The sequence below is a fragment of the Arachis ipaensis genome, chromosome B7, assembly GCF_059453495.1.
Source record: "Arachis ipaensis isolate K30076 ecotype BB chromosome B7, ASM5945349v1, whole genome shotgun sequence".
Classification (NCBI taxonomy): Eukaryota; Viridiplantae; Streptophyta; class Magnoliopsida; order Fabales; family Fabaceae; genus Arachis; species Arachis ipaensis.
In genome coordinates, this window is record NC_142442.1 from 135,288,599 (window position 1) to 135,302,780 (window position 14,182).

The 14,182-nt window shown below is 35.0% G+C and overlaps 1 protein-coding gene across 1 annotated transcript; it reads right to left on the reverse strand.

The window, feature by feature from the left end:
- Window positions 1–540: 540 nt before the first annotated feature.
- Window positions 541–7,078, reverse strand: LOC148554262 (uncharacterized). The gene is made up of 8 exons (XM_088495059.1): window positions 6,815–7,078; window positions 6,417–6,772; window positions 5,636–5,835; window positions 2,730–3,016; window positions 1,721–2,646; window positions 1,353–1,414; window positions 1,114–1,235; window positions 541–684 (listed from the first exon to the last, which is right to left on the reverse strand). The coding sequence occupies exons 1-8, from the start codon at window positions 7,076–7,078 to the stop codon at window positions 541–543; spliced, it is 2,361 nt and encodes a 786-aa protein (XP_088351185.1).
- Window positions 7,079–14,182: the final 7,104 nt, after the last annotated feature.

Consider the following 14,182-nt stretch of genomic DNA (forward strand, 5'->3'; position numbering starts at 1 on the left):
CATATGATTTGATTAAATTTCACATATAATGACAAATTCATTATTAATATTTTATTAGTATACTTAAATTGTACGCACTTCATAGATATATAGTTTCAAAAGCTTTGTACCATATGTGCTTATATGTTTGATTTTTTTGGGTGACTAAGACCAAAAAGAAAAGGAAATAAAAAAAACAAAGAAAATAAAAAGAAGAGGAAGATTTCTTAAAAATTAGCAGTTAAGTCTTTTATAAGTAAGATGCGAAGTTCATTCCAAGGTTCCAATAATTCAGTTTGAAAGATATTATTTACTGTTGTAAACTTTGTCATAACATCTGCAACATAGTTTGCTAATTTCTGAATTACTTTGACATTAGCTTTTCAATTCTAACTCAAAATATCATGAATTTTTTTAGAAACCAAATCATGATCAACATTTTGAATGTTAGTAAAACGGTTTTGGACTAAGAGAAAAATTTTTAAACAGTCTGTCTCACAAGAAACCTACATGTACCCTACCTCCCAAGTCAAAAGTAATCCCCTCTAAATAGCAAAAAGCTCACAATGAAGAATCGTTCTTAGTGGCAGAACCCCAATCTTGCCAGGCACCATCCGAGTTTCGGATAATACAGCCAAAGTCAGCACAATCGCCATGGATACTAGCATCACTGTTAATCTTAAACATCCCCCCATGAGGAGGAGACTAAGATCAGCTCGGACAAGATAAATGGACACCGTTAAGTTTAGTGAACAAAGACTTTAATTCCTTATCAAATGCTGAGATTAATGATAGCACTTTATTGAAGGGCCAAGAATTCAAAGGATTGAAAACATCATTATTCCTGTCTCTCCAAATCCACCAAAGACCAGAGAAAAAAAGAGTAGCATTGGCATTTTTCCATTCAGATATCCATTGTTTAAAGGATGAACAGTGAACATCATTAAGCTGTAAAGTTTGCCAAATTGCACTAGCTTTTGGACAATCACGCAAACAATGAAGAATAATTTCTGGAGCTAGAGAGCAACGTGGGCATAAATCAGAAGAAGAAAGCACACGATGTTGTCTAAAAATAGCAATTGGAAGAGCATTATGGAGGCAAAGCCAAACAAAAAATTAAAATTTCTCAAGTACTTGGGTTCTCCAAAGCCAGAGCCACTCTTCAGTCTCCTCCCATCCATATTTGTGCTTGCAAAGCCATAAGTAACCACTACTAGGAGAGTAAATTTTTGAATTTGATGCATCCCATCTCCAACCTGTTATGTCCCCAGATTCCACATCAAGATTGTAAAAATTTATATTTAGAGACAAAACATTAGGTACAGTAGTGTAAATTCCATTGAAATTCCAACAACCATCTCCTCAAAGGTCACCAATAGCAAGGTCAGTGTCTGCGATGTGGACATATGGTAACTCATTTGCAACAGCACTTTCTCTTCTCCAAGAATCAAATAAAAAAGAACCATTTAGAGAACTAATACACCAAGAAAAATCCTCTTTCAGAACTTGATAAGCCTTCACCCTACTTGTCCAAACATAGGAAGCGTTCTTATAGGAGGACAAGCCTCTGCTCTTATATTTCGTAGCAAGCATTTGAACCTAAAGTTTTTCTGGACACTGAAAAAATTGCCATACAAATTTGCCTACCAGTGCTATATTGGCGCAAGCAGGATCTCTAATCCCAAGTCCACCAAACTTCTTTGGGATGACTACTGTCCTCCAATTGACAAGACTCATATACCTTCCTTCAACTTGGCCCTTCCAAAAAAATCGGTGCATTAACAGAGATATCTTATTAGTGACATTGATAGGAAAGAACGAAAATTGCATTTGGTAAACTAGTAAAGAGGCCACTACTGAATTAATCAAACAGAGCCGCTCGCCCCTATTCAAAAAACGCCCTTTCCAATTAGCAAGCCGACTCTTTATTTTGTCCACGACACTATTAAAGGAAGCTCTGGACACCCTAGAGTGATTAAGATTGACGCCGAGATACTTTCCAAGATCCTGGGTGAATCTTATGGCTGAAACTCCGGTAAACATCTCTTTCCTTTGATTAGAAACATTCTTGAAACAAAGAGCTTTGGATTTATCGAAATTAATTCTCATCCCGAAAGCTTTGCAAAATAAGTTGAGGGAATTCATGACAACTTGGACTTGGGATTTTCTGACTTTGCAGAAAAGTAGCAAATTATCAGCAAACATAAGATGGGAGACCCTAAGTCTCCCCTTAGAAACAGCCACAGGATCCCATATACCCATATCAACCTGATTAGCAATATAGCAAGCTAAATGTTCCATATAGATAACAAACAAATAAGGGGACATAGGATCTTCTTGCCGGAGACCCCTCTTAGGGGCAAACTTATCTAACCTGCTACCATTCCAAAGAATTGAGAGAGAAGAAGCTTGGACACAGGACATGATTAGTTTGATAGTAGTAGTGGGGAAACCAAAACCTCTAAGGGAATGCTCAAGGAACTTCCAGTCAACCCTATCATAAGCCTTCTCTAAATTGATTTTAAAGGCCAACGTTCTTTTGTGCAATTTTGTTTTCTTCATGAAATGGAGGATCTCCTGAGCAATGATGATGTTCTCTGGTGCGCCCCTGCCTTGGATGAAATCACATTGAAGAGGTCCAATGATATCTGTCAAAAAAGGTCGGAGCTGGTTTACCAAAACCTTAGTGATAATCTTATACACCACATTACACAGCTAATCGGCCTGAAATCTTTCATGTAATTAGGCACCTCCACTTTGGGAATAAGCACTATGAGAGTTTCCATAAATGAAGGGTCAATGTAACCGCCTGTAAAGGCATTCTGAACAAGCCTCCAAATATCCAAACTAAGAATCTCCCAATACTCTTTAAAGAAAAAAGCTTGAAAACTATCTGGGTCTGGAGCCTTGAAGGAATTCATACCAAAAACAGCTTCTTTTACCTCAGTTAGCATTACTGGTGCAGTGAGATTCTGGCAAGCTTCATCACTTAAAGAGGGTAAGCGACTATCTCCAAGACAATCCAAATCTACTTCCTCTATTGAACAAAAAAGTTGTTTGTAGAAAGATATGGCTTCATTTTGGAGAGCATCTTGATTCGTAGACTAAGTACCATCGTTTAAAAATAACCCATTGATCTTATTATGTTTCCTACGATTTAGAGATTGGAGGTGAAAAAATTTTGTATTCATGTCTCCAAAACGCACCCACTATTCTCGGGACTTTTGAAACCAAAAGATTTTTTCTTGAAAAAGAATGCAATTATACTCATCTGTAAGCTCATTTTCTTTGTTTCTAAGAGAAAGAGAATCAACTGACTCAAGACTCTTTTGGATAGATTCAATTTGCTTCTATAGCTTTCTTTTTTTAACAAAAATATTACCAAAAATCTTAGAATTAAAATCCAAAGAACCTTCTTGCACCTTGTGAAGATTTTCAGCTACACACCAAGACCCATGCCTCCAATTTTGCAGCACAACCTGTCTATATGCTAGGTGAGTAGCCCAAGTAGCTTGGAACCTAAAGGGACGAACACCTTTGAGTTGAGGAGAACCTTCACATCTCACTAAGATTGGAAAGTGGTCTGAATGAAGTCTACTGAGAATTTCTGCATAAGCTTCTCGAAATAGTGAAAGCCAAGAACTATTGATAAGAGTCCTGTCCAACTTGTTTGCTATGTCTCTATAATTTTGGATTCTTCTATACCAAGTGAAGCTCCTACCAATCATACGAAGGTCAAGTAAGCCACAATCTTCTAGGACAGAGGCAAAGATCTCGGCCCTTTGAACAGAAAAAGAGCCACCTCTGACCTCATCTTCTCTTAAAATTTCATTAAAATCTCCAAGCACAAGCCACGCACCATCAAAAGAAGAACCTAAAGATAAAAGATGATCCCACAACAAGACTCTACTATTAAAATGGGGATTAGCATACACCACATTGCATCTCCAATTTATATTGCCTCGGCAAAATTCAAAAGTAAGACTGAAAGTTGTAGAAGGATTAGAAAAGGGGGTTGAATCTATGACCTTCTTTTACTTTAATGAAATAAGCCTTTAATTACTGACTTTCACTTAGAATATGTTTGAACTGTGCAGCGGAAACTTTATGAGACAATTTTGTTTTGTCTCATAAATATCAGAAAACAGAATTTAGAGAAAGAGAAGAAGAATGACACCAGCATGTATCCTGGTTCAGTTGCCTTGTGCAATGCAACCTACATCTAGTCTCCACCACAACAGTGGTAAAATTTCCACTATAGTTAAAGTATTACATACACCAATTTCACAGGATTGACACAATCCTTTCCCTCTCAAGTTATATCCTAACTTGACTTGGTTATGCTAATACCTAACTATCCACTCTAAGTGCTAACCCAACTTAGAAATGGGTACCTCACAGCTACAAGACACAAGACATTTGAAACAACCAAGAGAAGTCTGAAATCACTCTAGGCTTTTCTCTCAAGTGTATCACTCAGCCTTTTGTCACTCGTTGGCTTTTTCTTGAGCTCTCTCTCTTTCAACCTTTTACCACTCAAGAAATTACAGAAAGATATACATTAAAAATGAAATTACAATCTGTAAAACATGAAAGAGATTAATGCTTCAACAGCCTCTGTTGCTATAAGTTGAACCAGATTCAGTTGACTTTGATTAAGTTCTTCATCTTGGCGGAATGCTTCTTTTACTAGAAAACACTATCCAAAGGTGATGAACTCTTCATAGAGAAACTCTTCAGAACAAACTCCAAATCTGGTTCTCTCTCCTTGTCTTCAGAAAGATGAAGATTTTTCTTTTGTATCTCCTTCCATGTTGCTTAGTTACTTTCTTCCAAGTCAACTCCTCGACCTGTCTGCTACCCTAAGCTTGTCATTTCACTTTCTTCAATTAACCCCCAAATTAGGGATTTCAAAGCTGGTTCTTTTTGCTTGACCGAAGATATTTGAGTAGCGAAGAGAAAGTCGTTCAGTGGTAAATGCAAATCCGAACCATTAATAATGTGCTTTGGCTCCAAGAAACTTTGTGAACCATTAATTTACAGTAGCAGAGATCAAAGACTTCTTTCTTCATTTAACCAAAAATGGTATCGCAGAAAGTTGGAAAAGGAGTGAAGAAATTAACATGCATGCAAATGGAAATAAATCACCTTTAACTTTTGACTTAGCTTAGATGGATTTGATTTGGGTAATTAGACCTTTGCTTTCTTTGATTAATCTTTCTCTTTCTTCTTTGATGAAATGAGCAGGAAGAAGAGCGAAGCTTTCTCTCTCTTTTTCTCTGAGGTTCTGACCGAAGCAAACTTGTGAGGTGCATTGCAAGGCTTCAGCTTGAAAGGAGTCATCTTGGGCTTGTGTTGGATTTGTTTCATTTGGCCCAGCTGAATTTTTTGCTTTGATTTCTTTGGGCTTTCTTTGTTTAGATAACCCACCAGCAATGGTTTTTGTTTTCTTGCATTTGGGCTGCTGTTTCTTTTAATTTTGGCCTGCATCACTTTATCAAACATAATTAAAAACTAATTGGATGATTAACCCAATAAAATAATATTTGTCATCATCAATTGAAATTAGTTAATTTCTCAACTCAACAAAGACATTGATAAAAATTACTAATAAGCTTACAAGGAATATTTGGAATAGAAGAGAGAACCCAAATACCTCCTTTATGACCTGTAGCCTCCACTATATCAATAGAATAAAAATCCAGCCTCTCCCAAAACACTTTAAGATTCTGAAAAGGTGAATGTGTTTCCACAATAATGAAAAAGGTAGGACGGTATTTTCTCACCAGCTCCTTGCAATGAACCCGTGCCAATTTGTTAGATGCACCTCTAATATTCCAAACTATTATATTAAGACTATCCATAAACAATAATATCAAAGAAAAATAGAGAAAAGGGGTTCTAATTCTCAGTCTTTGCCCCAATTTGGCCATCTCTTTGTTCCACTTTGGCTTGCTTCTAGCCATTCTTAGACCCCGCATGAACTCGGTCATTGTCCACCGGGGATGCTTGGAGGGACGTCGGTCTTAATCTTTTTCTACCAGTTCCGAAGCGAGAAGTATACACTCGAGGGGTTGCGCCCTTCTTCAGGTTCTGTTCCGTGCTTGTTAGTGCAGAGGATTCTTCAATTTTGTCCTTCTTGGCAATATCTTCTTTGAGTGCATGCAGTTGTTTATTTTGGCCCAAATTCACTAAGCCCTTCAAGGTAACTCCTTTCTTAGCTTTGTGGGCCTTGCTAGAAGATGGCCCATATGAATCTCCACCCCTTTTTTAAACCCAATTTACCTTTTTCTTTTTTAATCACCTTGGCCCACCCCTCCTCTTAATCACTTGTTGCCAAAGTAACATGATTTGCATGAGAAATTGTCTCCAAAGAATCCGAACCTTCCCTATTCTTTTGCTCCTCACCATTATTATTTCCAAATTAAAAGACTTGCCATGTTTTATCACCCGTTACATTCCTCATCTTCGGCAATTTGTCGATTTCCGGCGACTCCTTTCCATGGTTCTCATTTAAAGCAGTTACTTCCACACCCTCATCAATGGACGAATAAGCACTCTCGCACTCCCTTGCTACATGACCATAGCATGAACACGTCCCACAAATAAGATGGAGACTCTCGTATTCTACCTCATATTCATAGTCATCAATAATGATTTTCTTTATCACCGCCATACCAAGGTCAATCTGGACGCATGCACGCGCAAACTTGCCTCTCTCTGCCGATTTTGTAGCTAAGTCAACTTTAATTGGCTTCCCTACTACCGCTGCTATGCGCATCATTGCCTCCTCCTGGTAGAACCATATAGGAAATCTAGAGATGTGGATCTAGACCATGGTAGATCCAAAAGAGGCCTCACATGGTCTGAAATCATAGGACCAAGGTTTTATAGCCACATAAAACTCCGCAATCAGCCAAGGACCACCTAAGAGCACTCTCTCCCTATCTTCGAAGAGATCAAACTTAACCATGAAATATTCAAACCCAATATCTATCAATTCAAAACCACCTTTTAGGCACCATACGGCCTTCAGCTCGTGGAGAAGCGCTGTGTAATTGAAATGCTTTCCTAACACCTTAATAACTACTGCATCCATATATGGTTCAGTCAAAGAAGACCTAGCTTTTTTCGAAAAAGTTACAAGTGGTGGTGTGGCGTCTCCCTACTTTCCAATCACCACAGTCATGCTATCTCCAGAAAGAGATTCTGCCCATGTGAAAGCCTTAGCTGTCTTAGCGCCCACCACTTTATCTCTAAAAGACACCTTTAAGGGTCTAACCGTCTCTCCCAAGTTAATCCCCTCCTTGTCCCCAGATACAAACCCCCCTGCACTCTCCCTCTTATCTCTGCTGCCAGCGTTGCCGGCTTTCTCACTGTGTTTCTCCCTCGAACTCTCTCCCCCGCTCATTGTGATTTTTTTCTCAACTTCTACCAGATTACCTGCAAAACTGCAATTTTTATTATATCTGTCTCATTTGTCTTCTATGATGTTTGTTCTGAATTTTGATATTTTAGATGCACTCTGCTTATATGTTTGGGCTTTGGGCCCGATTTGGGTCCGGTCCAATCGGTTCGGCCTGATGGCCCAATTTTAGGTTAAATTCTTTAAAATTAGTGTCAAAATTCATATTTTAATTAGTTCTACTTCATTAAACTATAAAATTTAATTTTTAATTTTTTTAAATAATAATAAATTTCTTTGCTAATTATTTATTAATTTAGCGGGTTTTACATCCTACCCCCTAACAGAAATTTTTGCCCTCGAAAATATCGTCCACCGCAAGAGTTCGCGAGAATAATTCCTTTCTTAGCTCAGCGTATAGTTCCTCGACACTCAACCAATTCTTACAATGGCTTGTCAACCGCAAGATCTATTCCTCATCCGAACAACCTTAATGTCTTCACACTCCTCTCACTCCCGCTGCCGCACTCTGATTTCATTTATTTTTAAGAGATTGACTATTCATCTCAAGTCAAGCAAAATTAGGTATGATTAATATCCTATGCAGTGCAATTAGGTTTAGTTTTAGGTTCGACACTTTCAGTCTTAATTCATCATTTTTGTCTTATGTACGAATAATGCAATGTCTCTATGTCCTATAACGTAATTAAAATTTAGTTACCAGTTTCTCCGTACCTCTAGAGATATTTGACCTTGTTGCTAAGGTCGTCCTGTCTTCTTTTTCTCTTTCTCCGGGCAATTCCAAGACTTGTTCCCCTGTCTCCCATATGTGAAACATAATCTTGAACCTAGTAGACATGGCCTATCGGGATGAAAATGCCCACACCTTTGGCACCTCGAGTCCTTTGAGTATTTCCTGATCTGCCTCCCTTCATTTTTTCGATGGCTGCCACTCTCTTCAGAGCTATTCCAACTCTGGGAGGGTTGAGGTCCGTAGCCACTCCTCTTGAACTCTTAGCCCTTTGGTGCAAGACTCTGATTGTGATCTCTTCGGTGGAACTCCCGGTTATCATTCTCTGCCATAGCGGCCTTTCTAACACATTCTTCAGCAACTCGGCTCTTGTTCACAAGTTCAGAAAAAACCTTAATCTCCATCGACCCAACGAAGCTCAGAATGTCACTTCGAAGTCCTCCATCGTACTTTATACATTTTCATTCTGCAAAGTCCTCCGGAGCACCTTGGTAGATTCCGAAAAACCGGCACAGTTCTTCAAATTTATTTGTGTACTCCGCAATAGATATTTGACCCTGTTTAACTGCAACAGCTCAAACTCCTTAGCATTCCTAACTAAATTAGGGAAGTATTTTCTATAGAACTCTGTTCGAAACACCCCCAAGATATTACAGCGCCGTCTGGTTGTAGAATACGCCATGTTCCTTGCCACCAGTATTGAGCTTCACCCTGTAACTGGCAGGTCGCAAACTCCACCCATTGTTCCCCGGGAACCTGCTGAGCTTGCAAAGCCCACTCCATTGCTTGGAGCCAATTATCAGCTTCAGTAGGATTTGTGGTCCCTCTAAAGGTCATAGGATGTACCTTCAGGAAAGTGGCAAGTGTCATCGGCCCCTCTTCACCGTTGTTCCCATTTTCGTTATTCATTTGATTCCTCAACGCTTCAGTTGTCGCCTCCATAGCTGCAGCCATATTTCCAAGGCATCCATAAAGTTCACAGGGTTATTTTCTGCCGTTTCAGAATTTGCACTACCAATACTACCTCTGCCTTGCCCGCGACTGCATCCACGAGTCGACATCAAGTTTCTGTTCACACCATACATGTGATATCAAATTGATCAGTCTCAATATCGCAAGTCTAGTGCTTTAAAGTCCCAAATACATGCTCGTGAACATTTATACCACATATATCAATTAGATAATCTACTTTATCATGTACAGACTCCTAGAGTATGCCCAGAAGCATAATCAGTCCATCCCTCAAGCTCTACAGGAACGAACTGCTCTGATACCATAATGTAACACCCTATCACATAGAGCTTTACGCTTAAGCCGTAAAATAGAGGTGGTGTGGTATTACGACCTCTAAAATAATATATATACACACACACACACACACATACATAGATAATATAATTAAAGGAATATAATATTCGAGGAGCCTTGAAGGATGGTTAAAGCAAAATCGTAAAATTAAAAGCACAGCGCTCAAGAATAACATTTACTTGCGTACGAAGAAAGCATAGGTACATATATACATATATAGACAATGAAAGTAGAGAATCAAGAATACAAAATATTCAAGCTCTAAGCTCAGCTTGTGAAACTAAGGCTAGCCGAAAATATTTACATACATACATACATATAAATCCCAAATTTTTAAAATACACAAAATATCCTATTTTTCCAAAAGCCTCTATGAGGTTCAAGAAACTAAACAACATAAGGAGAAGTCTACACAATATATATATATAACCCAAACACAACATCCTAACTCCGCTGCAACCGAAACTCCAGACGCCTAGCGATGTGCCTCTCGACCTGCATATGAAAAATACAAATATCTGTATGGAATGAGAACCGGGAGTTCTCAACATGGTAAAGGTGCTACATACATAAGATATAAGGTCCCGAAAAAGCCAGAGGGGATCCTAGAACTCCGACACTCATATTTAAATCTTAACGTTTATAAATTAAAAACCATAAATAGGGTAGGTTATCTAAGGTTCTTATTTCTAATTCTTTTCTAACTTAAGCCCTAATTTTCGCCTTCCTCTGATCCTTCAAAACTCTAGTGCACAGACAAGTAATACAGACAAAATAATCACAAGTAGGATACAGATACGACAGGTAGCAAATATAGCAGGTAAGCATAGTGATTCACAAAGGCAAACCCAAATAATGCACAAGCAAGCAAAACACACAAATGCATATGATGCATGTCTGCCCTATGACTAATAAGCTCATTTGTCGGTTATACAGCCAACCCGACATGTCTGGTAGCTAACCTTGGACAGAATACCATAACATGGAATATGTATTACTCGTCTCCCCATACCGGCATTTCACCCAACCCAGAATAGGTATTACTCATCTACTCAGGTAGGTTCCTCAAACCATAACCCGGGTAGGGATTACTCGTCTAACCATAGGCCATGACTCGGATAGGAATTCTTCTTCTATCTTCGGATAGGAATTACTCGTTTACCCATAAAATTGCGTTTCGAATAGGGATTACTCGTCTATCCTCAAAATCTCATCATACATAGGGATTACTCATCTATTCTCAATGTTATATCTCGGATAGGGGTTACTCATCTATCCCTAAAGCCATTACTCAATATCTCATTAATTCATCATGTATTCAGTATTTTAACACTTCTCAAACTCATACTCACCACCTCACAATCTTTCTTCACTGTTAAGTTACCACCCTCTCAAGGTTTAACTCTCTCACTATGACTAAAATTAAATTTTAAGGTCTTAGAAAGTAACAATAGAAATTTAGAGGTTCAAACTCAAATTTAAATCACAAAATACAAAGTTGATGAAAAACATGATTTTTAAAGTAAAATAGGGTGATTATAGAATAGATGAATGATTATAGAATAGATGACATTCAATTTTTTTTTATTCTCGTCTGTAAAACAGATAAGAGAGACATTCTATACAATTATATTTTTTTCTATCTTGAATAATATTGATAGAGGCTTATTTATTTTCCCTTGAAACAACAAATATTATTGCGATTTAAGTACAACAATTATTTTGGTGTTTTCTTATTAATATTCATGTAGACACTATGATTCATTCATTTTCAAAAAAATGAGTTAATAAATTTATGTTAATAAAATTTATTTGTAAATAAAAAAAATGAAATACCACTACAATTTACTAATATAATAACAGGACATATATTAAGAAAGAGAGATAATTGAATAATTTTTTATTTAGGTGAAAATCCCTTAAAACAATTAGTTTGAAAACCCTTTATTTTAATAAAAAAGAATATTAGAGAATCGATAAAATTTATTATTTTTTAGTCAATAATTAACTAATAATATTTAAAAATATGAATTAAAAATATATTATTAAATAAACAAACTAAAAAAGTTGAACTGATAATTAAGAATATTGGTTAAAAATAATAACTTCAGTTGGTTCTTGAGTTTTTTTTTAAATAAATAAAAAACCTTTATTTTAAGTTTTAACCTACTTAGTACAATATTAAAATCCCGCAGTACACTATGACGAGTGATATCAATCGTATCGAGTCCGTTTCACAAGACTCAAACATTTTAGGCACATGTTATATTTTTAAGTATTTTGTCAACTTTCATAGCCGTATAACTTAGAAGTCTATACCCTAGGGCCTAGGCTAACAGTACTAGGTCTCTATTCACTTATCCGTAATCTTTTCTAGTCAAGACTCAAAACTTTGACAAACCATTTAAACCCAGCCATACGATAAACTCACAACAATAATAAGTGATTTTTCTGGCAAATAATACACATTTAAAATGGTACTATTTTGGGGGTGATTGTATCCTTTTTATTGGACAATATACAAGGCAATAAAGTTATAGTTAGTTTGTGTAGGAGTACGCAGAACTATAAGAATTAAGATACAAGCAATATTTCAATTCATTTCACTGAATATCTAAGAATTTTTCATAAAATAACTTTAGAAATTACCATACCAACATATGGATATAATCAATGTTGTACTGCCGTAAAATAAGGCTTAGCTAAACATCTGTATTCTTTGATTAATTATACTTATAGACATTTTTAGGAGGATTGATGAATTAATTATTTCATTCACATTTTTTTAATTGTATGCCAATAAAAGTATTAAATAAAAATATTAATATATAATTAAATTTTAAATAATTAAATGTTAAAATTTTAAATGTAGGTAACATGTGGTAGTGTAATGAATAGAAAGGGCTATTTTTTATTTTTCTAATAATTTATTTACTTGAGATATTATAGCTGCCAAAATTTTAAAAAATATCCTAAATTTTCTCTTCTTAATACTAAACGTTTATGTTTTTTTTTTTTTTCACAAAAAAAAAGGTGTAACTAGTGGAAGCAAAATTGCTTGTTAATTTGCTAGAGAATAATGACAAAGTATACATAACAAAAATAAAAGAAAAAAAAATAAAGAAGGATAATCATAAAATAAAGAATTATGTAGGCTAACAAAGAAGAAAGAGGGAGAGTGAGAGTGCATGGATGATAGATGTGTGTGACATGTAATGGAGTTAGAACCAAGTAATAAGAAAAGACAACCACCACTTGAGTCCGAAGTGATTCTTTATCTTTGAAGCCATGCCACTAATGTCAGAATCTATATAATGGAAAAAGAAAAAAATCTCAGTTGGTAAAAAATAATTTAATTTTCACGAATTAATTGTCAAATTTATTAAAAATTCAAAAAAATAACTAAATTAGGTTAAATAATTATTTATTATAATAAGTATGTTTATTAATTTTTTTATAATTTAATAGTATTAAATATAAAAATAAAATGAAAGAATATCCAAACAAATAAATTTTTTAGCTTAAATCAAATTATTTTTGGTTCAATAACAAACTTGGTAATAACAAATATAGTCATATGTAATTCTATATACTTAAAATAAATTTGTCTTTATGTGAATATTAAATAGATAAATAAATAAAAGGAGTGTGATAATGGAGAGTATAACTCTACGTATATAATATCAGTTTTCATTGGAACATTAACTATATTTTCAAAATTTTATTTGGTCTAAATAGTTATTATTTTAAAAAACTAGACATAATTTTTTTATTAGTAATCCTATTAATAAAAAAAATGTAAAAAATATCTTTATATGTTCATTAAATTTATCTAAAATAAAAACTAAAAATATATTTATTTCATTCTTTCATCAGGTGCGTTCAATTTTATCCATAATAGGAAATTTTTTTAAGAAGGACAAATTGTCTGTATTTAGAGTCACATAGAATTAAATTCATAATTAAGAAGTGGGGGCAGAAGTAGTAGTACAATTTTGTCACTACATTTATTCATTTATATTTTCTGTTGTGAACTTTGTTGGCACCTTAAAATTTTGATGACTATGAATTATATTTTATTAAAATAATTATACTTCTTTTATTATTTATTGTGAAGTTTAATTTGAAGTGCCTACTTCAATAATATAGAAATTTCTATCTATTATTTTTTCATGTGCAACTTAGTACACGTACCAATTTTTTGTTTGACTATTTTTCAACATTACCAAATGTGTATTGCTATAAACTTATAAAATTATAAAGACAGTAGAGTACATCAGTAGTACTCTATTCTTCTCAAATTTAAGTTTTATTTTGAATGTATTAAAAAATATTTATTTGAAGTATTTTAACTAAGTATATTAATTTTTAAATGAACATAAGAGATAATTAATATAAAAAGAAAATAAAACAAATAGGTATAGATCTTGTATAATTGAATAATTCAGAGTCATACCTCTGTTGGAAGGTAAGCACAACAAATACACTCCAATCTATTATGTATTACTACTAAATAAGAATCAACCCACGCCTTGTTAAATTTTTTTTCAGTTAATCAAAACTAAACTTTAATTTGTAATACAAGTATTAATTAATATATTAAAATGATTATGTACCTAAAAAAAGGTTAATTAACAATTTGTCGTACAAAGAGTGGCATTGTAGCAATACTGAACACTCGGTCACTCCCCTTTGCAAAAGAGCGGAGAAAGTGGCAGGTCCTTTCTCTGTCTTTCTTC

What these genes read in the sequence shown, in the direction of transcription:
- LOC148554262 (XM_088495059.1), bottom strand. Translation starts at nt 7,078, where the DNA reads ATGGATGCAGTAGTTATTAAGGTGTTAGGAAAGCATTTCAATTACACA. An exon ending in AAGGGCCAAGTTGAAGGAAG is followed by an intron (nt 1,415 to 1,720) that starts GTATATGAGTCT and finishes TTCTTGGAGAAG; the next exon opens with AGAAAGTGCTGTTGCAAATG. An exon ending in AGACACTGACCTTGCTATTG is followed by an intron (nt 1,236 to 1,352) that starts GTGACCTTTGAG and finishes GGGACATAACAG; the next exon opens with GTTGGAGATGGGATGCATCA.